This window comes from Tursiops truncatus, chromosome 4 (genome assembly GCF_011762595.2).
Source record: "Tursiops truncatus isolate mTurTru1 chromosome 4, mTurTru1.mat.Y, whole genome shotgun sequence".
Classification (NCBI taxonomy): Eukaryota; Metazoa; Chordata; class Mammalia; order Artiodactyla; family Delphinidae; genus Tursiops; species Tursiops truncatus.
In genome coordinates this window covers 48,050,473-48,077,226 of record NC_047037.1, presented here as the reverse complement: position 1 = coordinate 48,077,226, position 26,754 = coordinate 48,050,473, and the positions used below count along the sequence as shown (strand labels likewise).

General features: G+C 37.4%; 1 protein-coding gene across 1 annotated transcript in view; it reads right to left on the bottom strand.

Annotated features, from left to right (window-relative positions):
- Positions 1-14,686: 14,686 nt before the first annotated feature.
- The window catches only part of SKIL (SKI like proto-oncogene), a 33,298-nt gene continuing 21,230 nt past the window's right edge, over positions 14,687-26,754 (bottom strand). The window contains exons 4-7 of the mRNA XM_073803895.1: positions 23,564-23,796; positions 20,274-20,515; positions 19,755-19,979; positions 14,687-19,092 (exon numbers count right to left, since the gene is read on the bottom strand). Of these exons, the coding sequence (XP_073659996.1) occupies positions 18,934-19,092; positions 19,755-19,979; positions 20,274-20,515; positions 23,564-23,796 (859 nt within the window). The 3' untranslated portion in view covers positions 14,687-18,933. The remainder of the gene's footprint in view (positions 19,093-19,754; positions 19,980-20,273; positions 20,516-23,563; positions 23,797-26,754) is intronic.

Below are 26,754 nucleotides of genomic sequence, written 5' to 3'. Positions count from 1 at the left end.
GACCCGGCCGGCGAGCTCCAATCCGCGACGGCCCCGGGTCCAGCAGACCAATCGCCGGGCGGGGTCAGGAGTGGGATGTGGAGGGAAGCAGAGTTAGGGAGGGGGTGATCCCGCCGCCCCGCCGGCGAGCGTCGCACGGTTAGTGTTGGAAATAATAAAATTTCGAAAGAAAATAATTCGATCCAGGTCCAAGTAATGGACAGTGACAAGAGGGCTTGCGTCAGGCGCGAGTTCTATTTTGCTGCGAATTCTTTCTCTTCTTGCTGCCCCTCTCTCATCCTATCTCTGGGTCTCTCGCTCCATCCCTCCTCAGCTTCTCCCTGTTCCTTCCCAGCTGAGAGCAAGGACCGTGGTACTCCCAAGAGCGCCCAGTACAGTTCCTCCTTGGCCCAGGATTGTTTTTTGTTTTTGTGTTTTAATACATCTTTATTGGAGTATAACTGCTTCACAGTACTGTGTTAGTTTCTGTTGTACAACAAAGTGAATCAGCCACACGCATACATAAATCCCCATATCCCCTCCCTCTTTAGCCTCCCTCCGCCCTCCCTATCCCACCCCTCTAGGTTCCCCAAAGCACGGAGCTGATCTCCCTGTGCTATGCGGCTGCTTCCCACTAGCTATATATGTGTGTGTGTGTGTGTGTGTGTGTGTGTGTGTGTGTGTGTGTGTGTGTGTGTCGATGCTACTCTCACTTCACCCCAGCTTCCCCCTCCCCCCCCAAGTCCATTCTCTATGTCTGTGTCTTTATTCCTGCCCTGCCACTAGGTTCATCAGTACCTTTTTTTTTTTTTTTTAGATTCCATATATATGTGTTAGCATACGGTATTTGTTTTTCTCTTTCGGACTTACTTCACTCTGTATGACAGACTCTAGGTCCATCTACCTCACTACAAATAACTCAATTTCGTTTCTTTCTATGGCTGAGTAATATTCCATTGTCAGCCCAGGATGGCAACTGATGAGCTGAGAATTGCCCTAAGAAACAGACTTGAAGCATTCAGCATACCATAGTTACTGGTAGAAAGAAAATGATCCTTTGCCAGTGGTCAAAAATCATCAGAGGTGGCCATGGCCAGAGTAATGATAACAACACCAGTAGCAACTCACATTTATGCAGCTGTCATGTACCATGTGCATGCGTTTATATTTTATAAATTATCTCATTTAATTCTCTTAGCAGCCCTTTATGGTAGGAATGATTCTTTACACATAATACTCACGAAGAAACAGCATGAGAGAGGCTAAGTTGCCCAAGTTCACATAACAAGGAAGGGGTAGCCTGCATCCCACCTCACTAACCATTCCTGGGAACCTGTCCTGATTGTCACTTTCTGAAAATTCCTAAAGGGCTCGTGTCTCTCTCTCTTTTTTTTTTTTTTTTTTGCGGTACGCAGGCGTCTCACTGTTGTGGCCTCTCCCGTTGCGGAGCACAGGCTCCGGACACGCAGGCTCAGCGGCCATGGCTCACGGGCCCAGCCGCTCCGCGGCATGTGGGATCCTCCCAGACCGGGGCACGAACCCGTGTCCCCTGCATCGGCAGGCGGACTCTCAACCACTGCGCCACCAGGCAAGCCCTCGTGTCTCATTTTTGACATTGAAAGCTAGGCTGACAGCTCCTGCTCACTGTAGATAAGTTAGTATCTGCACTCCACTGAGAACACTGCCTAGCCTAGAGTGAGTGTTCTGCAAGTGTAAGCTGTCATCATCATCATCATCATCATCACCACCGTCATCAACATCATCAAGCCACCTTCTCTCCATGCATTCAAGTAAGACCTATTATATGTACTTTTCTATCATGTAGAGAAGTTGTCCTTGGGCTATATTTACATTAAACCGTTTTAACTCCCTTTGATACATTTGGCTTATTATATTCCTCTATCAACAATCATGAGATTTAAAGATGAGAAGGATTTCAGTAAGCACAAGACTTCCTACTCAACACTCCAAGATATAGATCATAAGTCACAGGTAGTAAGCTTTCCCATATCTCTGCTGGGCAAATCACCATGTCTTCTAGAGAAGACTTGCCTCAAGGAGACCCCAAAGGAATCAACTGCAAGACAGAAAAGGCTCTGTAAGAGATGAGTGTCAATTAAAAAGCTGCAATAACCACCCAGGAGAGCACAGTGGGTAAGAATGCAGGCTGCCTGGCCTCGAATCCTGTCTCCACCATTTCCTAGCTGTGGATTCAAGTTACCTCACTTCTCCGGGCCTCAGTTTTCTCATGTGTAAAATGAGGGTTAAAATAGTGCCTAACTCATAGCTTTCTTGATGATTATGTGAGTTAATATACATACTGAGCTTTAACCAATGTCTGGTACAAGGTAAGGCCTCAGGGAACCTGGGCTGCTATTATATATGATATATATAATATGATTTTATATATATATACATACATACACATATATTTATATATAATTCAGAACCCTTGCTTTTGTACTCTTCTGTGTTCTCCTTGAACTCATACAAGTTTTGTTTGTAGGAAATACTATATTATAGGACTATGTCCGTTTTTTGAGTGAGTCATTGTGTTTGGGGCATTTCATCACCAGGGTCTACTGACCTGGATGTTTTCAGATATTTCCTTATAACATAAAAAAGAGCTTTTGTAAGAAGTAAAACATAAAACCCAAGCAACATCAATTCATTAAAAGAGAAGTTATGCAATCTGCATTCTTGCGACTCCATGAGCATTTGACATTCTAACAATAAAAATTCAACCAATCATAATTCAACAATGCCCAGATCACCCAAAGTTCTCACAGACACACAGAGGCACCTGTAAAGGCAGATTTCAGAACTCAGGCTCTAACTGGCAGACGGAGTTGTGAAGTTAAGATCTTGGAATGGAACTTCCTGAGTTCATATTCCAACTTGATTACTTGAGCTGTCCCTTATCCTATGCGACTCTCAGGTTTTTCATCTATAAAGTGAGACTAGCAGATGCCCCGATACAGTTATTGTGAGGATTAAGTGAGATAACTTTTACGAAGTACATAGCACAGTGCCCGGCACTGATGGGCACTCATAAATGTTAGCTACTTTTGGTATTATTCACAGGCAATATTGATCGATTGGAAATATGAGTTGCCTTTGATAAAGACTAAAACTAAAATAATTAGGTTATTGCTATTGTTATCTATTAATGGGAGAAAAAAATCTTAAAATGAATGTTTAAATGATCACAGCACAGATGTACAAAAGGCCACTCAAGGGAGGCCAGCAAAATATAACCTATTTGAACGAATTAGCCATAAATAAAGAGTGTGTCCCTTGAAAAGAAAGTTGGGCAGCCATGGAAGAATAGAGACCTGGGAACCAAGAGGCAGAGAGAGGGCCGTGAGAATCCTCCACTATCCACAGGAGATGGAAATGGCATGGTGGCCGCAGAATCCGAGGGTGCGGTCCCTTTGGCAAGGCTCTCTGTAAAGTGGGGAAGTCCCTCAAGCTATCTTGGCCAACGTACTTTTCCTAAAATCATCTGCATTCTTTGGCTGTGACTCTACTCCCCAAGCCCTCCTCTTCATTAGAATCTGCCTTCCTACATAGCATAACTTAATAAACTGACATTCCAGGTCTACCACAGTCCCAGGTACCCTTTCAGTTGTGAGAAGCAGTCTCTCAGGGTCCAGTCACCCCAGATAAGTGAGAACAATGGATCCCCAGACCTCCCAGATGGAGGTTTTTCCAGTTAATTTTCTCCCAGAAAATTTTGCCATGCCATCTCTTCACATTTCTATAGTATGTAACAGAACTGGTAAGGTATAGCTGAAATCTGATTCCAGGTCTTCTGACCCTAAGTCCAATATTCTATCCATTATGAAAAATGTAAGAGTCTTTCCTATGGTCTGAGCATAAGTTCCTCAACTTATTCGAAGATATTTAAAGGGGAGGATTGAAGAGATGGTCAGTGCCCTAAACCCCAGATGTGTACTGAACAAAGGAAGCAGCCTGGTTAACTGTTCTTCTGTCATTTATACCTAAAAGTAGTTAATCAAACTAAGTGTGATTCAGTTAGAGTACAAATGCATATCGTACTGGCAAATGTATTTGTTGACAAGCATCGAAAGCCCACATTGAAAGCAAAGCTTGGGCCAAAGGAGTGGGCTCGCGGCGCCTACTAGTGGTTGTCTTTTATCATTGCATAGCTGGTAAAAACATTTTCTGTGTAAAGGAGCCTATGACTCGTAGGGAAACATGATTAACCGCAAATTCCAAATGTGTGATCATTAGATCCAAGTGGAATGTACACTTATTTGTGAAAGCTTTCCTCATATATTAAAATGTATCTCTTTAGGAAACCAAACATGAAAACATAGGACATATATGAAATTACTTAAGTGAGATTATTCATTTAAAAATACTTTTAATAAGACCCCTTTTTAAAAGGAGAAATTTCTCTGGTGGATTTCACTATTTGGTAATGCAAAAATTCCACATACACACACATTTTTAGAAACACTGTAGTACCAATTCATAGTGTAAAATAATGTGTCAGACATAAGCTTTAAAAAATGAAATGCCATTTACAATAGCTAAGATATGGAAACAAGCTAAGTGTCCATCAGCAGGTGAATGGATAAAGATGTGGTATATATACAGTGAAATACTACTCAGCCATAAAAGAAGATGACACCTTGCCATTTGTGACAACATGAATGGACCTTGAGGGTATTATGCTAAGTGAAATACGTCAGACAGAGAGACAAATACTGTATTATTTCCCTCATATGTGGAATATAACAAACAAACAAAATAAATGAACAAACCAAACAAAAACAAACATGTAGAGAATAGAGTAGTGATTATCAGAGGGGAAGAAGCAGAAGGAAGGCAAAATGGGTAAAGGGAATCAACTGTGTAGTGATGGATAGAAACTAAATTTTTGGTGGGGAGCATGCTGTAGGGTATACAGAAATAGAAATATGATGTCATACACATGAAACTTATATAAATCCAAGATCAGGACACCAACTAGCAGATTCGTGTCAGGTGAGAGTCCTCCTCCTGGTTCACCGATAGCAGTCTTCTCACTGTGTCCTCTTAAGGTGGAAGGCACAAGGGAGTTCTCTGGGGTCTCTTTTTATAAGGGCACTAATCCCATTAATGAAGGCTCCGTCCTCATGACTTAATCACCTCCCAAAGACCCCAACTCCAAACATCATCACATTGGAGATTAGGTTTCAACATATGAATTTTGGTAGGACACAAATATGCAGCCCATGACAGATGGGAATCTGAAGACAGCGCAGAAGAAATCAGGAGATGGGGATTATAACTGGTCTAGGGAGTGGGCAAGAGGCAGAGTGAAGGCCTAAAGTGGAACTCTCTCCAGTAGGAGGACGGGATGTGTGCTACTCGGGTCTCAAGCAGGAAAATCTCTGATTATCAAGAGATGCTGGCCTCAGTCAAGGTTTCTCCATCAAGAGAAGAGCAGCACCTTCACAAATTACTTCCATCTAGAATTTCAAATTCAACTAAGGAAAAATTTGCATTTTCAGGGTCCCATTTCTTGGCCTTCGTGGTGCAATTAAAATACTGTTCCTTCAGAAGCTATTTTATTCCAAATTTCCCCTTTGTCCACTTGGAGATAAAGCAAAATAATGAAAAGCTTGTACCTGGAGTATAAGGTTTGAGTCCTTTCCAAAATGTTTTCTCTCTTCTGCTTTCTAACAGCCAATTCTATTTATCTGCTTCTCTACCAGAAGTTTCAGAATACATTGGATGAAATCACTTCTAATTCAACCAATGAGATCATACTTCCTGAAGAGCAGTAAAAGTCCTTTGTTTTAGCTCTAACTGGGGATCACACTTACTAAAATATAATAGTAATAAAGTATGGAAGTATGGAAAGGGAAAATAAGAAAATTAACTAGAAAGCCACACTATTAAATTTGCTTAGAAATTAAGAGCAGGGGACTTCCCTGGTGGTGCAGTGGTTGAGAGTCCGCCTGCCGATGCAGGGTACACGGGTTTGTGCCCCGGTCTGCGAAGATCCCACATGCCGCGGAGTGGCTGGGCCCGTGAGCCATGGCCACTGAGCCTGCGTGTCCGACCTGTGCTCCGCAACGGGAGAGGCCACAACAGTGAGAGGCCTGCGTACTGCAAAAAAAAAAAAAAGAAAAAAAGAAAAGAAAAAAAAAAAGAGCAGGTGTTTGCATTTAGCTACCTAAGGCAACAAAGTACAGAGCAATTTGTCAAACTTTGTCTTTTACTGAAAATGTATGAACTATAAAGTGATGAAAACTATCATGTGTCATTACTCATTTAATATATAATATAAAGTCATCGATTATGTTATCAATACTATACTGTTCCAATTAAAAAAATGGCTAGAAGAGAAGCTTATGTCTCAATCTTACTAATAGTTTTTGTTGTTTGTTTCTTACATAAATAAAGATCCTATTTTATGAAATTATTCTGAATGGGAACATTCTTGGACACCAAAGTCCCAGGGAGACATTAGAGCAGGGAGGTTAAGGGCCCTGGTTGGAATCTTGGCTCCAATACTTACTAGCTGTGTGGCCTTGGGCAAGTTATTTAAACTTTCTGATAAGTAACTCTGGTTAGAAACTAATATTCTATTTCCTGCCAGTAAAATGGTATTTAAAATAGTAATTATTTCATAATAGCCATGAGAATTAAATGCATTGCTACATGTAAAATGCTTGGAGCACTAACACATAGTAAGTACTCAATAAATATTAGCTTTAACACCAAAAATAATCAGTTGATATTAAACCTGTTTGAAATTGCATAATCTTCTTTAAATTTTTTATTTTATTTTTTGCTGCATTGGGTCTTCATTGCTGCTCACGGACTTTTCTCTAGTTGCAGAGAGGGGGGCCACTCTTCGTTGAGGTGCGTGAGCTTCTCATTGTGGCGGCTTCTCTTGTTGTGGAGCACAGGCTCTAGGGGTGCGGGCTTCAGTAGTTGTGGCACTCAGGTTCAGTAGTTGTGGCTCATGGGCTCTAGATCACAGGCTTAGTAACTGTGGCGCTAAGTTGTTGCTCCACGACATATGGGATCTTCCCAGACTGGGGCTCAAGCCCGTGTCCCCTGCATTGGCAGGCGGATTCTTAACCACTGCACTACCAGGGAAACCCTGAAATTAACATAATCTTAACCTTCATATTACACAGCAGTGAAATTCAAAACATTTCGTAGTCTGATGAACAAGAATTTGAAAGGAAAGCAAATTGCACCTCTTCTCTAACTATAGGATAAGGCTTTTAAAACAGCTAAGATATTTCTAGCCACTCCCCTCTTTTTGCCATTAAGATTTAACAACTAGATACAATTCCTTTTTAATCAACTGATAATATTTTTGCAGAAATTAGCTTGGCCACTGGGGGGCTCTCACAGGCTCTCATTAATGCTATTTAAAAGTGATTCAATAAAAATAACTAACACAAAGAATGAACATCACCAAATACCAATAACACAACTGATAAATCCCGTTTCAAAAGTAATTCAGCAATATATATCAAATAGAATAAAATATGCATGTTCTTTGATCCAGCTTCTAAAAGTCTATCTAAAAAATTATGATGATGATATCACTTATACGTGGAATCTAAAATACAACACAAATGAACCTGTCTACAAAAGAGAAACAGACTCTCAGACATAGAGAACAGACTTGTGGTTGCCAAGGGGGAGGGTATTAGGAGGGGAACGGATTGGGAGTTTGGGATTAGCAGATGCAAACTAGTATATATAGGATGAATTAACAACAAGGTCCTACTGTATGGCACAGGGAACTGTATTCAATATCCTGTGATAAACCATAATGGAAAAGAATATGAAAAAGAATATATACATGTATTAACTGAGTCACTTTGCTATACAGCAGAAACTAACACAACACTGTAAATCAACTATACTTCAATAAAATTTTAAAAAATAAAATTCAGTATTAGTTACCTACAAAAAATAAAATAATTATTATGAAAGTGTTCAATTAACTTTTTCAATTTACATTTCAATTAAGTGTTCAACTAAGAACTAGATGATAACGTTATAAAATATTAATTTCAAAATGGAAATGGCTAAATTTTATTTCAAAATACCTGTACAGTTGGAGACTAGTTTTTAAATATAAATAAATATATTTGGAAAATATACACTGAAATATTAACAAGCGTTCCTTGGAGTAGTGAGATTGAGGGGTTTTACTCTCTTTTATTCTTTAGGCATTTTCCAATTTTCCATAATGAACATGAGTTGATTTTATGATGAGAAAAAAATGTTTAATTTTTTAATTTAAAATATTTTGGGAGAATTCCCTGGTGGTCCAGTGATTAGGACTCCACATTGCACTGCAGCAGGGCACGGGTTCAATCCCTGGTCTGGGAACTAAGATCCCGCAAGCCACACAGCATAGCCAAAAAATAAATAAATAAAATAAAATATTTTTAAAAATTTTAAATATTCATTATTATAAGGGTCTACGAAGAGTACTCAAGTCCCTATACACTATGTGACCCTCCTGATAATTATGTGACTACCTCATCAGCAGTCCTCTTTACCTTCAGAACGTAGTTCAAGCCCTTTAGGATATAGGCTCACAAAGGCCCTTTATGACACAAACCCCTTACATTTCAATTAGGTGAAATCCCCTCCACCGTGCAGCTCCCTACCCCACACTATGTCCACACCAATCATAATGAACTCCTTGGACTTACCTCGTAGCGGAACACCACACCTTCTGGTCCCCTATGCTTTACACCTTCATTCTGCAAGAAGTGACCTCTCCACCCAGCTACTTAGCAGTCACCCAAAATTAGCCCAAGAACCTCCTACGACAGGACTTTCCTACCTCTTCCTATGAAGTTCTGAAGGGTCCCATAAGACCTTGTGCATGCTTTTATCAAAACATAAATTACCCATACTATGCTGTCTAGTTTCTAATTTAACCATGTGGATTGTTTTCTCAGCAAGAATAATATTGCATTCATTACTAGCCTCCAACTTATCCTCATGCAGATCCTTCTACCTAGAATGCCTTCCAGCACAGCCACAGCTCACATCTCTCTAAGTTCCATCCAGGTGTCATTTGGAACAGGAACATCCCTCACCCTCCAGGGTGAGCGAAGTCTACCCCTCAGGTTCCCCTAGCCCTCTGTATAGGACTGAGTCATGCTGCTTTCAAATTAGCTGTTCAGCTGTCTGGGAGTTCCTCAAAGGCAGAAGCTGTGTCTGACTCATTCCCCTAAGTCCAATATCTAGTAGAGTATCAGTGTCAGGCCAGGGCAAACAGTAATCATTGTTATCTGAGCTAAACACCTTCTCTTAATGCTTTCCAAACTAAAGTTCTAGCTTAATGTCTAAAATGCTGTGGTAGGGAATACCCTATCAGTTCAGTGGTTAGGACTCTGAATTTTCACTGCCGGGTCCTGGGTTCAATCCCTGGTCGGGGAACTAAGATCCCACAAGCTGCATGGCCAAAAAAAAAAGGGAAAAAATAAATAAAATAAACGCTGTGGTTTCAACCAACATCACTTTAGAGGAAAGTTCTTGTCCTATGCTGTGGTAAGCAATCTCTAAGATGACTCCCAGTGATCCCCACCTCCTGGTATTCACACTCTTGTGTAGTTCCTCCCACATTGTTCCAGCAATAGCACATGACAGAAGTGAATGAGCAATAGCACATGACAGAAGTGATGGTATATCACTTGCAAGATCAGGTTATAAAAAGACTGGGGCTAAATAAAAGAGTGGTAAGACAAATGATGAACTAGGAAACTCCATTATGTTTGATATTGGATAAACACTGATAATGTTTCCACAGAAACATCCAAAAAGAGAGAGAGAGAAGAAAATGTCAGGACCAACTTTGTTGATGCTCTGAAAAATAGTCAAAGGTTTATAGCAACAAAACAAATACCCAATCAAGAAAAAGCCATCTTCAAAATGATAGGGAAGTTTGGGGGCATTTTTATTCACCCTTTCACCTTCCCACCCCAGTGCAGCAGCAGTCTTGATCTTGAAGCAGCAGCAGCCCAGTTCCCAGTTCCCTCCCTTGAACAGGGAACAGAGGAGACTTTATTTGAAAAGCATCATGTACATCTATTCTGACATCTCTGGAGTATACATGAACTACCGACACAAGACTCTCATCTTCAATTTGCCTAACTTGGAACTTGGAAAAAGCAGTGGGCACTGCTTGTAAAAGATGCAAGGTGGACTACAGACTCACAGATGCCTGGGACAAAAGATTACAGGTATAGGAACTTTCCTGGCGGTCCAGTGGTTAAGACAATGCACTTCCATTGCGGGGAGTGTGGGTTCATCCCTGGTCAGGGAACTAAGATCCCACATGCCACACGGCCAAAAAAATAGAAGAAGAAAAAAAAAGATTACAGGTGTAAACAACCGATAGATTGTCTAAGAACTGGAGGATGAGTTAGGATGAGATTCTTTGGGAAATTAGGACATTCAAAAGCAGCTGTCTATAGGGGGAATTTAGAAAGCTACACACATGCCCAGGCAAGCTGCATACCCAGGAAGACCTGAAAAGGCCTTAAGTTTTCACTTTGGGCTGATTCCTAGGATCAGAGAAAGCCTACTGGAGTATTTGAAGGAGTGTTTTAACATAGAGCCAAGATGCAGAGACTGTGAGAAGTAGTTGGATTTCTTTGTTTTTCTGCTTCTTTTTAAAATTTTTTGTGAGTTTTTGTTGTTGTCTTGTTTTTTAACTCCTGACATTCAAGGAAATGTCAAAACATTAGCTGAACATGAGCTAAAGGGACACGTCCATGACCACACACAATAAGGAATAGTCTTTGCAAAATAGTGTGGAAAAATCTCAAAGCACGTGCACTACCACAGCCTACAGCAGTAATAATTTAAAAAAAGAAAAAGCAAACCTTGGGGAAGAAGGAAAATCTGATTTCCAGAATTACCGCATTATAATTGCCAGATGCTCAACTTTCAACAACAAAAAAATCACAAGGCATACAAAAAAAAGTGAAAAATATAATCCATCCAAGGATCAAATTGATAGAAACCACCGTTGAAAAAGCACAGACATTGGACTAGCGAGAGAAAAACTTCAAAACAACTGTATTAAATATACTCAAAAAGCTAAAGGAAAATCTGGACAAAGAAATCAGGAAAACATTTTATGAACAAAATAAGAATATTAATAAAGAGATAGAAATTATAAAAATAAACCAAAGAAATTCTGAAGCATTATGGGGGTGTCCTAGAAGAAGAAAGAAAGGGGCAAAGAGATTATTTGAAGAAATAATGTCTGAAAACCTTGCAGATATGATGAAATGCTTAAATCTACAAATCTAAGAAGCTTAATATATTGCACATAAGATAAACTGACACATTATAATCAAACTGTTGAGAGACAAAATCAAAGAGAGAATCTTGAAAGCAGCAAGAGAAAAGTGACATCACAAATAAGGAATCCTCAATAAGATTTACTAGCTGACTACTCAGAAGAAACCTTGGACACTAGAAGTCAGTGGAATGATGTAAAATGTCAGAAGAAAAAACTTTCAACCAACAAATTTTTATCTGGCAAATCTGTCCTTCCAAAATGAGGGAGAAGTTAGGACATTCCCAGATCAACAAAAGCTGACTACCGCTAGACCAGCCCTACAAGAAATGTTAAAAGGAATCCTTTAGATTGAAACAAAAGGACACTAGACAATAACTTGAAGAAGTATGAAGAAATAAAGATCTCCAGTAAAGGTGAATACATAGGCAAATATAAAAGCCAGAATTATTGCAGTTTTGGCTTGTAACTACTTTTTATTTTCTAAGATGGAAATTTATAGCTTTAAAGGCATCCATTAAAAAAGATCTCGGGCTTCCCTGGTGGCGCAGTGGTTGAGGGTCTGCCTGCCGATGCAGGGGACACAGGTTCGTGTCCCAGTCCGGGAGGATCCCACATGCCGCGGAGCGCCCATGTACAGCAAAAAAAAAAAAAAAGAAATAAAAAGGATTTTGAGAATACTGTGAACAATTGTATGCCATCAAATTAGATAACCTAGATGAAATTGATAAATTCCTAGAAATATACAATCTACGAAAAGCAACTCATGAAGAAATAGGGAATAGGTAAACCTATATAACTAGTACGGAGATTAAATCGGCAATCAAAAACCTCCCAACAGAGCAAAGCCCAGAACCAGATGGTTTCAGTGGTGAATTCTACCAAATGTTGAAAGAATTAACATCGATCCTTCTCAAACTCTTCCAAAACAATCAAACCAAGAAAGAACACTTTCTAGTTCATTCTAAGAAGCAGGATTAACCTAATAACAACAACAAAGACACTACAAAATAACAAAAAACAAAAAACTACAGACCAGTATCCCTTATGAATATTGCTGCAAACATCCTCAACAAAACCCTAGCAAATCAAATTCAGCATATTAGACTATATATAAATGTATGAAATGAACATGTACACCTTAAATTTATAGAATGTTATATGTCAAATTATTTCAAATAAATAAATAACAGCATATGAAAAGGATTATACACCATGAGCAAGTGAGATTTATTCTTGGAATGCAAAAGAAATTTCAACTTATGAAAACTAAGCAATGTAATATATCACAGCAATGAAATGAAGGGAAAAAACTACATTATCATCTCAACTGATACAGAAAAGGCATTTGACAAAATTCAACACCCTTTCATGATAAAAGAAAAAAACACTCAGTAAACTAGGTATAAAAGGGAACTTCTTAAACATAATAAATAGGCCATATATGAAAAAACCGCAGCTAATATCATACTCAAAGATAAAAGACTGAAAGCTTTCCCTCTGAGAACAAAACAAGGACGCCTGCTTTAACCACTTCTATTCAGCATAGCATTGGAGGTTCTAGCTAGAGCAATTAGGCAAGAAAAAGAAACAAATGCATCCAAATTGGAAAGGAAGAAGTAAAATTATCTCTATTCACAAGTGATGTGATCTTATACACAGAAAACCCTAGATTCCACACACAAAAACTGTTAGAGCTAATAAATAAATTTAGCAAAGTCCCAGGATACAAAATCAACACCAAAAATCAACTGCATTTTCTACACACTGGCAATGAACAATCTGAAATAGAAACTAAGAAAACAATTCCAGTAAGAGCTAAAACTATAAAACTCGTAGAAGAAAATACAGGGGGAAATCTTCATGACATTGGATTTGGCAATGATTTCTTGGATATAGCACTAAAAGTACAGACAACAAAAGAAAAAATAGAAAAGCTGGACTTGATCAAAACTTAAAACTTTTGTGTATCAAAGGACATTATTAAGAGTGTAAAGACAACCTAAAGAATGGGAGAAAATATTTGCAAATCATATATCTGATAAGGGATTAATATCTAGAACATATAAAGAAGTGCTACCACTCAACAACAAAAAACAAACAACCCAATTTAAAAATGGGCAAAGAACTTGGATAGGCATTTCTCCAGTTGTATATGTACAAAATGGCATATTATTCAGCCATAAAAAGGAATGAAATTGATACGTGCTACAACATGGACGTACCTTGAAAACATTACGCTAATTGAAATACAATGCTAAATCAGACACAGAAGGACAAATATTTTGATTCCACTTATATGAGGTACCTAGAATAGGCAAATTCATAGAGATAGGAAGTAGAATAGAAGATACCAAAGGCTGGAGGGAGGGAGGGAGGAAGGGAGGGGGAATAGGGAGTTATTGTTTAATAGGCACAGAGCTTCTGTTTGGGATAGTGAAAAAGTTCTGGATCTAGTGGTGATAATTACACAACATTTTGAATATACTTAATGCCACTGAATTATACACACACCTTAAATGGTTAAAATGGTAAATTTTATATGTACATTTTGCCACACACAAAAAAAGTTTGGAGGATATGGTAACCAGACTCTAAGATATCCCCCAATAATCCTTGCCTCCTGGGATTCATTCCCTTGTATAATCTCCTCCGACTGAGTATGGGCTGGACTTAGTGACTGACTTCTAACAAATAGTACAAGGCAAAAGTAACAGTATATGACTTAAGAGTCCAGGTCATCAAACAAATTGTGGCATCACTCTCTCCTTTGGATCACTCATTTGGGGGAAGCCATGCAGGTCATCAAACAAATTGTGGCATCACTCTCTCCTTTGGATCACTCATCTGGGGGAAGCCATCCACCATGCTGTGAAGAGCTCCATGAACAGGTCCATACAGTGGGGAACTGACTGCCTGTCAATAGCCCTGAGTGAGCTGGGAAGCAGATCCAACAGCTGTCAAGCTCTCATATGACTTCAGCCACAGGTAACATCATAAAAGCACCTTTCTAACAGCTCTCGAGCCATCACATTCAACTAAACTGCTCTTGGATTTCTGACCCTCAGATACTGTGTGAGATATGTTGTTTTAAGCTGCTAGATTTTAGAATAGTTTGTTATGCAGTAATTGACAACTAATACCAGAAGTGGAGGTGAGGAAAAGATGTTAAAGCAAGAGTCCAAGTATCTTGAAAGAGAATAATCACAAAATGCTATGTTCATCACATATTACATAAAATTTCACATTTTACAATTAAAAAAAAAAAGTTTCTCAAGTTAGTTATTTGCTATGTAATGAATAGACTTTAAAGAAACAAAAGGAGAAAATGTCAATTTTAAGAAACAAGAACATTGAACTCACACAGGATACCAAGAAAGCTTGAATCAATTTCATTGGCATTAAAAGTTTTTATTTGGAATTTAATCCACAATCTATACAAGTTATTTACAAGGCATGAAAATGGAGAACAGCACAAAATACAGTTGAGGTATAAGCTAAGAGCACAGTATGTCATGTTTCAATAAATATAATTCAAAATTTGTAAACTAAGTGACCAGATAGATGAGTCTTGTTTTATAGTAAAACCATATAAAATATTTATTTCACGTGAGGTAGAGGACAGTTTTGTGTGTCATGTAATACAACCAACCACAGCAATTTTAACCATAAAACTGTACATCATTGGCAAGATTTTAAATTGAATTATGGTCAATGTAGTCAACAATTTGTTTCAACAGTTGCACAACAGATCTTTCATTTACTGCCTTCACAGATTAGAACTTCAGAAATACTTTAAGACTACTGTGTTGGCTTAAAATTATCAGGACAAATAAATACTTCTAACAGGGTGGTTAAAAGCAAGTATATTTTATTTCTCCCAAACTATAATTCCCCAAGAGTTGTTCAAGATTTAGCAATTCTTTTAGTAGGATTTTTTTTTTTTTTTACTAGAACTACTTTAAGTATGCTGTGCTTTATTTTCAAGTGAGGTATTTATATTGAAGAAAAAAAAATCTTACGAATTTCTCTTACATTCAACTAACTTAATACACTATTTTGTTTTCTGGGCTTAATTTTTAAAATTTCGGTTTTTACATTTGTTCACTTTAATTCAAACACAGTAGCACTATATAAGACATTTAATTCTATCACTAAAAAACAGGCTCAAAATTGCATTATGTATTATAGTTTAGAAGCCAATTAAAATGGAAAGATTTTACAAAATAAAAAAAAAAGACTGTCCTTTTAAACAAGACGCAATATTGAATACCCATACAAATTTCTTCCAATAATGGAAATTCTTAAGTGTCTTACATAGAAAAAAATTTTAAGCTGTTTAAGTTATTCAACCCCACAATGTATAATACAGCAGTAATGTGTCCCTTATTGCTGGCAGCTCAATAAAAACTAACAAGTAGTTTCAAGCACAGAAACAGATGTACAGTGTGAGCACAACTTTTCATTCCATTAATTTTTAATATCCTGTCGTGCAGCTTAAATGTGTAAGAGCAAATAAAAATGAGGATTCTTCCCTAAGCAATCAAAAGTAAGTCATTGAGAAGAAAATTTTAGAAACTGATCAAAAACCTTCAGCACCAGCTTTCCTATTACATTTAGGGAAATAACCTTGAGCATGTTTCATATTACTCAAGTTTCTTTATCATTTTACTTTCCTTCAAACAGAAGCCATAGATGTGCAAATAAAATGGTTGTTCTGTCATGTCTTCTAAAATATATGGATAACCTGCAAGTATCATTGTACTCAGTCTATTACACCTACTTTAGTAACTGGTTTTCAATTCAATATGTACAAATGATTTTATAGCTCAACTGGTAATATATTAAATATGTTATAAAATTAGTTCAAGAACCATAAAACATCCTGACTCCTGGACACAGAAATTCAAGCAAAAGAATATGCTTTACAAAACTAAAGCACAAGCCAAACTTACATTGTTGGTCAAAGCCTTTCCTAGTGTTAAAAGTTGCATTTGTGAAATAAGGGTTGTTTAGAGCTTCCTCAATGACAGCAGGTTTTACATTTACTATAGATTTGGTACCTTTTTCTCATAAAGTTTAGAGTATAGAAACCATCATCACCCAAATTAAACATTACTCATCACCCAGTAAACTAACATTCTATCTTTTCTTCCTTTTAAAGATGCTCTAGCACTTTTGATAGGCTGTTCCTTTAATGCAGCTTTTTAAAGTAAATATTTTTATATTTTTCCTAAAAAGAAAAATATTATGACGTCTGAGGGAAAATCCGCTTGCCTGATGAATTGGCACACAAAAACTAACACTGAAACAAACTTTAAGCTAGCAACCAACACACAAAATGAGCATGCAAAAATAGAATAATTATATGGATATTTTAGCAGAGGCCACTTGTAGAGTATTACAAAGTCTCTATATTTTCAAGCTACGTTGTACAGTTTAACTTGAAATTACTTTTAACTATAATAGGCATACTATTTACAATTGACTAAAAAAACATTTTCAAAGAAGTTAGACAGAAACTGATGGCACATCAGTGTATCTTCTGGAAAATGAAGACTACAATTTCATGTGGCAAGTTTCCCTTATGTGAAGAACTAGAAAAAATAGTTCTTTACTCAACTCTACATTAAGAGTTTATGATAATTTAAAGGTGATGAAGCATTGCTTAGAATTTTTAAATAACATATTTCAAAGATTAAGCAATTTGTTTTAGAAGTTTTGAGTTGAAACTTAAGTAAGCTTACCATTTAACTAAGTAACATAAGTAGATTTTGAGTGAATTAGAAAAATAAATGAAATTATAGGGGCCTGAATTATATGTCCCAAAAAGCTTAGCTGTGACACAACTAACACACAACTAAAATGAAACGGTATCATAAAATGTATTTGTGATTTTTCTTTCTCCAGATAAAGAAACGGTATTAGGAGGATATGTCACTTTTAATATTTGTTCCTATATGTCATTTTAACATGTGTTCCTCCTTAAGGAGGAACAAGAATCAACAAATTAATTGCAGGTTTAATATAGTCGAAGTTAAATGGAAAATAGAAAATACACATTTAGACCATACTCTAGTATTGGGAAGTACAAAAATTCTTTTAGGATATATAAGTACCATTAAACAAAATATGAAAATAACTGGTTAAATGATAACCTACTTATTTTTGAAGTTCTATACCAAGTATCTATCAACTAAGATGGGAATAGTAAATAATCTTAACCTTAGCTGATATATTTAAAAAATAAACTTAGCTCTCAAGTTAATTTCATACAGTACCTTACACGAGAACATAAACATAAAATTCATGGGATAATAATGTCAATTAATGGTAGCTTCAGGAAACTTTCTTTAAAAAATGCATACTAAGAATTTTACCTAGTATCTTTTAAGCCAAGAATTAACTAATATGAAATTTGCCATTAAAGAATGACAGGATTTTCTGTGCAAAAAAAAAAAAGAAAAGTGCAGAAGAAGTTGCCCCTCCCCCAAACTATGGAATTCCTGTCTTCTAAAAATTATCTAAAAACCTTTTAGTAGCAGATAACTAAACTTCCCTATATTAACCTATCATACACTACCAGTTGACTGTAAATTCCTGATTTTGATATTAAATAGTAACTGAAAATGGTCCATTCGTGCACATTTTGGTAAGACTTAACATTTAAACATACAAAAGTCCAAAATAACCTTCAAAGTGTTTAATATTTTACAATTTAAAGGAAGACAAATCCATTATATAAGTTTCAGGAAGACCCACAACTACATACAAAAACTGTACAGGAGGATTATGGATTGTATGGGAACTGATGTACATCAATTTTTCTCAAGTACATTAATATTTTCACACCACTATTAACAACATAAACAAAAGTTCAAAAATTATTACATTTTATTCCCTCTTCTAAAGTTGCTGCATAAAATTTTTTTTCTAAATATAACCACATTTAAACAGAAAATCTAATTATAACCGCTTCTTGTGTTTAGCAGCAGTGTATAAGAAAGCATGTTATCCTTCCCCATGGGGTGTGCTATAACCTCAACAATGAAATTCCTCTATTGACAAAATGTCTTAGGAGACATTAAATAGAGGAGAACTGGTGGAAATTCAACAATATGAACAAAATAAAAGCAGATTTTGATTATAATAATGAGTATACTATATTAACTTAGAAAGGAGATTGTGTTCGTGAAAAAAAATGGAGATTCAACCCCTTGAGTAGCTCTATATATGAAATATGAAGCCACCATTGTATCTAAAATTGAATCTAAAATATGGATAACAAAATTGATCAAAACTATTTTCCATCACACAATGCAGCTTTTAAAAAGTATGCAACTGCTAAATTGCATTAGAAATATAGGCAGATTATGTAATAGTTGAAACCGTAAAGTATTGTTACTAAGCTGGTTGAAAAAAAAGTACAAAGAAACATACATTTTCATTCATTTGGAAAATGTAAAAATTTATATACTAATATATAATCTCTTCACTTTCTCTGATCTACAAATGGATACAATGCCTAGTTATTTTCATGCAGATAAATTGCTCAGAATTCAATTACCAAAGCAAATAAACAAACAAACAAAAATAAACCCTGTTGGGAACACACAGATGAATCTATTTAAAGGTTTCTATTCTTTAGCAGTCTTCGATGATTTCAAAATTTGCAGCTTTAGCTCTTTTATCATCATCTCTAACTTCTGTCTTGCCTCTCGTTCCTGTCTGAGTTCATCCTGGAGTTCTTGCCTATCAGCCTCGGCATGGTCCAATCTCTGTCTCAGTTCTGCCAGCTGTGTGATTTAGAAGACTGTGTCAGTTTTCATTCAGTGTTGTTTTTCCACTTACTCCTCACATCATGGCAAAGACCTACTTTCAAATTACTTATTACAAAAATGAACTATTTCATGCATGCATCTCTTGAATACCTAATACTATTAATCAGACTTTGACATGACCTTAAAATGAGGGTGAAACAAAAGGTCAAGAGAACTGAACACCCAGAACACTTTCATTATGCCCTACACTTCAGTATACCTCTCATCACAGCTGGCTCAGGTTAAGAGTTATTTGTTCATCTTCCCCAAGTTGTGAGCTACTATTCATTTTTGCCCAAGTGCTGGGAACACAGTGGGCAACAGTTCATGTTTGTTAATTCGTTGATTTGAAAGCCCATATACTACATTAAAATAACATAACCTCTGATATTCAGATAGCTAGAGATTAGCAATTTGGACAACTAAACTACAGAAACCTGATAAGTTTAAAGTAATAAAGTAATCAAGGTCAAAAAATCATCTTGGATGATATAAAGTTGTGTTTAACAGAACTGTCTATTTTGAAATCTAGTCTAAATGAAATGAGCTTAACATAAAGTAATTTCTTTAATGAAATTAAAATAACGGCTTCAATTTCCACATTGAAAGGGCAACACTATACAAACTGTAATTCTTACCTGTGCTGCATATTCAGCCTCTTTATCTTTCTCTAAATTTGAGTCACAGGTACATTTTTGCTTCATTACCTGCTCTAATTTTTTCTCTAAGTCTTTCTGTTCAACATAAAATTCTTCCATTCTTTGAGCATGTTCATTCTGCAAAGATTCAAGCTCTTTCTGTAAATTCTGCTGTTCTTCAGTGAGTTCCTTCATAGCTTTTGAACTACTCAACATTTCAACTTCCTGTAATTTAAAGAATCACAATATAATTTTTACTTTATTTCCATCACATTAGAATTTTCAATTCAGGAAAAAACAGGACAGAAAATATCTAAAATTCAGCTGTCATATCAATTCTATACATAAGTAATTATCTTGAAAACTATCTTCTCTAAGAATTTTAAAGTATATTAATCTTTCTTATAAATGTAAAACTGAATAATCTTAAATACATTTATAGCATCTCATCTTGACTTTCCTTAAGAATATGCAAAAGTATCTTTTCACAATGGACTATCATTTAGATAACAATTTTACCATCTGAAGTTGTTGCTTCTTCTGCAAAATTGAGTTCAGTTTTTCCTGTTGTTTTACATAAGTTCTCATTACTTCTTCCATGATTTTTCCCTTATCATCCTCACAAATAACATCTTTGACAAGAAGTGGCGATGAAGCTGCAGCATCACGGTCAGTTCCTGCCTTGCCTGTGTCTCTGGCTAAGTTGCAAGTGGTAGGCTCAGGTTTCTTTTTGCTTGTAGAATTATTCGAGACTGATGGATCTTTGAAAGGCAAAAATGAAGTAACAGAGTATGAATATCACTCTGTTAAAATGTCACTAGAACAATCCATAAATGAAATTAAGAAAACAATTTCATTTACAAATGAAATAAAAAATAATAAGATACTTAGGGATAAACTTAACAAAATAGTATAAAACTTGTAAAATGAAAACTACAAAACATTATTGAAAGAAATAAAAGACCCAAATAAATGGAAAGCCATCCCATGTTTATGGATTGGAAGACTTAATATTGTTAAGATGATATCATGATCTGAATGTCAGTGACCTCCAAAATTCATATGTTGAAATCCTAGCCCCCCAATGCAATGGTATTGGGAAATGGGGCTTTCAGGAGGTAATTAGGTCATAACGGTAGAGCCCCCATTGATGGGATTTATGCCCCTATAAAAGAGACTCCGGAGAGCTCTCCCACCATTTGAGTACACAGTGAGAAGATGGCCATCTATGAACCAGGAAGCAAGCAAGCCCTTGCCAGACCAAATCTGCTAGTGCCTTGATCTTGGATTTCCCAGCCTCTAGAACATTGAAAAGTAAATGTTTGTGGTATAAGCCACACAGTCTATGTTATTTTTGTTACAGCAGCCCAAATGGACTACAATAAATGATAATACTTCCCCAAATGATCTATTTTTTCAATGCAACCCCTATCAAAACTTCAACTGGCTTTGTGGCAGAAACTGACAAGCTGATTCTAAAATTCACGTGGAAATAAAAGGAAACCAAAATAGCCAAAACAATCTTGAAAAAGAATAACAAAGTTGGAGGACTCACAATCCCCAATTTCAAAGCTTATTACAAAGCTACAGAAATCAAAATTGTGTGTAGTACTGGCATAAAGACTGAGCCCAGAAACAAACCCGTACTTTTACGGGCAACTGGTTTTCAACAAGGGTGCCAAAACAATTCAATCAGGAAAGAGTATTCTTTTCAACAGTGTTGGGACAACTGTATCCATATACAAAGAATGAGGTTGAACTTCACACCTTATATAAAAATTAACTCAAAATGGATCATGGACTTAAATGTAAGAGCTAAAACTCTTAACTGGATTAGGCAATGGTTTCTTAGACATGACACCTAAAGTAAGCAACGAAAGAAACAATAAATTGGACTTCATCAGAATTTAAAACTTGTGTTTCAAAGGACACTACCAAGAAAGTAAAAAGACAACTGACAGAATGGCAAATTCTAGTACCATAATGTACAAAGAACTCTTACAATTCAGTTGTAAAGAGACAACCCAATTTAAAAATAGGCAAAGGATCTCAACAGGCACTTCTCCAAAGATTTGCAATGTCCAATAAAAACATGAAAAGATACTCAGTATCATTAGTCATTGGAGAATTACAAATCAAAACTATGAGATATCATTTCACAACCACTAGGATGGCTATAATCAAAAGACAAACACAAACAATAACAAGTGTTGGCAAAGATGTGCAGAAATCGGAGTCCTCAGAAGCCGCTGCAGGAAATGAAAATGGTGCAGCTGCTTTGAAAAGTTCGGCAGTCCCTCAAGATATTAAACATAGAGTTACCATTTGACCCAGCAATTCCACTCCAAAATATATAGCCAAGAGAAATGAAAACGTACGTTCACATTAAAACTTGTGCATAAGCGTTCATAACAGCGTTAGTCATAATAGCCAAAAAGTGGACACATCCAAATGTCCATCAACAGATGAATGAATAAAATGGGGTATAATTCATCCATATGATAGAATGTTATTAAGCCATAAAAAAGGAAGAAGTCCTAATACATGCTATAATATGGACTGAGAAAATATCCTTGGTGGAAGAAACTAGACAGCAAAAGGCCATATGCTGTAGGATCCCTTTTATATGAAATGTCCAGAATAGGCAAATCCATAAAAACAGAAAACAGATTTATGGCTGACAGAGCCTGGTGAAAGGGAAGAAGGAAGAGTAACTTCTACTGGATGACAGGGTTCCTTTTTAGGGTGATGAAATGTTCTGAAATTGAATAGTTGTAATCATTGCACAACTTTGTGAATTTACTAAAAGCCACTGAATCGTATACTCTAAAAGGGTAAATTTTAAGCAATGTGAATTACATCTCAACAATTTTTTTAAAGTCTCTAGAATTAAATAATTTAGGAAATATAATGCAAACATGGTATAATGGTATTAATACATTACTAATTATTGTTTGCCATCTTTAAATCCAAGGAAAACTGAGTTTTAAAAATCTCAAAATTAAAGTACAAAAACTCCTGAAGAATCTCAATTATCTATGAAAACAGGTAACTAGAGGACTCTTAAACTGCTCTGAGAAAGCTGAAAAGAACTGTTGCACTTGCCTAAGCTGTTAGCAAAGCTCTGCATCTATGAAGAGGGTAACACAGGAAGCATGTGAGCAGACATGTCTTGTCTGGTCCACAGTATTTTGAAAGGCACCGTAACTATGCAGTATTTTTTTAATGTCCAGCCGGCATTCTGCATTTATGCCATCTGCCTGGCGCCCACAGCTATGAGTTTTCAAACCTTGCTTATTCCATGACTAAGTGTCTCTGAGTCCTATACCTAACTACTCTTACATACACTTTTTTTAACAATTATAGTTGATTTACCATATTATATTAATTTCAGGTGTATAACAAAGTTGATTCAATATTTTTATAGATTATCATATACTTTTCACATTATTAGTTAAAAGGTTTCTCAGTTCACAGCAAATTAGAAAGAAAAATAAGGACCTTTTAAGAAATCTGACAGTAAAGAAAAGGCAGGAAGAAGGAAAAATAATTAGACAAAAGTCACTTGCAATATGCAGCCATATAGTCTATTTTCTAGCTCATTAGCCTCTCTATATATATCACCATTCTAGATAAGCAGAACAACTGAGGGTCTATGTAGTCACTCAAGAGTTTTGAAAGGTGGTATTTTTTTTTAAGATAAAAGCTTCCATTATCTGGAAAATTCTCTTAAACAGAAGTCCTCTTTGAAAATGCTGAATATGTTTATTAGATATTTGATTTTAAAAAGATAATTTCTGAATACTTACCTAAGCGGCTATATAATTCTCGACTTGTTTTTAGATCCATTTTCTCCTGTTCCTCCAGTGAAACATCTGGATAAGACACTATTTTTTGAAGTTTCCCACTACTGTGAGGCTTCTCTGAGTGTCTTGGTATAGATCTACTTGCCTCTGTCTTTGTGACCTCTTTAGGCTGGGATACAGCCGAAGTAAGCGACACATTTGGGGCAACCACTTTATCACACATGTATAAGTAGTAGCTGAAAACAAAGAATGGACAAAGAAGATACATATTACATTTAGGTAAAAAGCAAAATATAGTACATCAATTTCTATGGTTAAACAATTTTCTTTAAATCAAAACAGATAACAGAACAACTCAGAAAATAAGGGTCATAGAAAGGAATTCTTGAAAAATAAGTAGTTGAGGCAGAAAGAGTAAAATTATCAGGTTATTTTTGTTATTTTACAAAAAGTAGTTTCTAAGCACTTAAAAAGATAATGGAAAATCAGTCTCTTCTCCTTCCCTCAAAACCACGAGAACTAAAACCATGAAGTACTTTACAGAGCAGTTCAACAGCCCTGAGGAGGTAAGGTTTATGCCGAAAGAAAACAGACTATACACTACTCTGGAGGACTATTTCCGTTCCTGCCACCCCTCCAAAGCAAGGAATCCTTGCCCTTTATTGTGGTGAGACTGATTCAGTCCCACACTGCAAGGCTATGGCCTGACTCATCACAGCCCCAACAAAGAGCTCCCAGGGCCCTTCTCCCTTCTCAGGGAGAGAACCAGCATTCTGAATGCTGCCCAGCTACTGGGCAGTCCTCCTTGGATCAAACCCCCCAGAGCAATCTTCTGAAAATACTTTAGCATTTCTTACTTATTTGATAAAACAGCAATAATAAATTGTGCAAAACTAAGATCAAAGGGATAACTACCAATTTTACTCAAAGCTCATATAAAATTGTTCAGGAGATTATCTGAGAGACTCATGGAACAAAATTTGAGCTACATATTTAAGTGCCACATGATTAACTATAATCTGCTTAACCTCTAGCCAAAAGATGCAACCATTTAACTGACCAAACACTTCATCTTCTGAACTCGAAATAATCTCGTCTCATATCATTTTCCTTGTACAGGACATCTATATAGTCCCTCTTTACCAATCACATGAATTCTGAGAATGAAAACTCAGTATTCTGCTAAGAAAACTGACAGGTTTATTACTGCCCAAAAACTTACTTCAAATGTAATAGGAATAGAAGGAACTATATAAATGTAAGTAAGATTGAGATTCTTTATCACTGTGCTTGGGGAGATAAATATGTACAGTAGCAGATAAAAATCTAGGTTTTATAAATATAAACTGTAATCTAAGGTGCATTTTTATTGAAAATATGAAAATTGATTTTGAGGGTGTGGCTACTATGAAATCCTCTAACTTTCAAAAAAGTTTCGTTTTAAAATATCAAAGTTGACAGAGAGGGGAAGATGGAGGAAGAGTAAGACGCAGAGATCACCTTCCTCCCCACAGATACGTCAGAAATACATCTACACGTGGAACAACTCCTACAGAACAGCCACTGAACGCTGGCAGAAGACCTCAGACCTCCCAAAAGACAAGAAACTCCCCATGTACCTGGGTAGGGCAAAAGAAAAAAGAAGAAACAGAGACAAAAGAATAGGGACGGGACCTGCACCAGTGGGAGGGAGCCGTGTTGAGGAAAGGTTTCTACACACTAGAAGCCCCTTCCTTCGCGGGCAGAGACCGCGGGTGGCGAGGCGGGGAGCTTCGGAGACACGGAGGAGAGCACAGCAAACAGGGGTGAGGAGGGCAAAGTGGAGAGGTTCCCCCACAGAGGATTGGTGCCGACCGGCACTCACCAGCCCGAGAGGCTTGTCTGCTCACCCGCCGGGGCGGGCAGGGGCTGGGAGCGGAGGCTCGGGCTTCTGTGGGATCGCAGGGAGAGGACTGGCGGTGTGAACACAGCCTAAAGGGGGCCAGTGCGCCACGGGTAGCCGGGAGGGAGTCCGGGGAAAAGTCTGCACCTGCCGAAGAGGCAAGAGACTTTTTCTTCCCTCTTTGTTTCCTGATGCGCTAGGAGAGGGGATTAAGAGCGCTGCTTAAAGGAGCTCCAGAGACGGGCGCGAGCCGTGGCTAAAAGCATGGACCACAGAGATGGGCATGAGACACTAAGGCTGCTGCTGCCGCCACCAAGAAGCCTGTGTGTGAACACAGGTCACTATCCACACCTCCCTTCCGGGGAGCCTGTGCAGCCCGCCACTGCCAGGGTCCCAGGATCCAGGGACAACTTCCCCGGGAGAACGCATGGCGCGCCTCAGGCTGGTGCAACGTCACGTCGGCCTCTGCCGCCGCAGGCCCGCCTCGCACACAGTGCCCCTCCCTCCCCCCGGCCTGAGGGAGCCAGTGCCCCCGAATCAGCGGCTCCTTTAACCCCGTCCTGTCTGAGCGAAGAACAGATGCCCTCCGGTGACCTACACGCAGAGGCGGGGCCAAATCCAAAGCTGAACCCCTGGGACGGATGAGAGCAAAGAAGAGAAAGGGAAATCTCTCCTAGCAGCCTTAGAAGCAGCGGATTAAAGCTCCACAATCAACTTGATGTACCCTGCGTCTGTGGAATACCTGAATAGACAGAGAATGATCCTAAATTGAGGAGGTGGACTTTGCGAGCAAGATTTATGATTTTTTCCGCTTTTCCTTTTTGTGAGTGTGTATGGTTCTGTGTGAATTTTGTCTGTAAAGCTTTGCTTTCACCATCTGCCCTAGGGTTCTATCCGTCCGTTTTTTTTTGTTGTTGCTTTTGCTTTTTACTTTAAAATCTTTTTCTTTTCTTAATAATTATTTTTTTATTTTAATACTTTTATTTTATTTTACCTTACTTTATTTTATTTTCTCTTATCCTCTTTCTTTTTACTTTTTCTCCTTTTTATTCTGAGCCGTGTGGATGAAAGGCTCTTGGTGCTGCGGCCAGCAGTCATTGCTGTGCCTCTGAGGTGGGAGAGCCAACTTCAGGACACTGGTCCACAAGAGACCTCCCAGCTCCACATAATATCAAACGGAGAAAATCTCCCAGAGATCTCCATCTCAAAACCAACACCCAGCTTCACTCAACGACCAGCAAGCTACAGTGCTGGACACCCTATGCCAAACAACTAGCAAGACAGGAACACAACCCCACCCATTAGCAGAGAG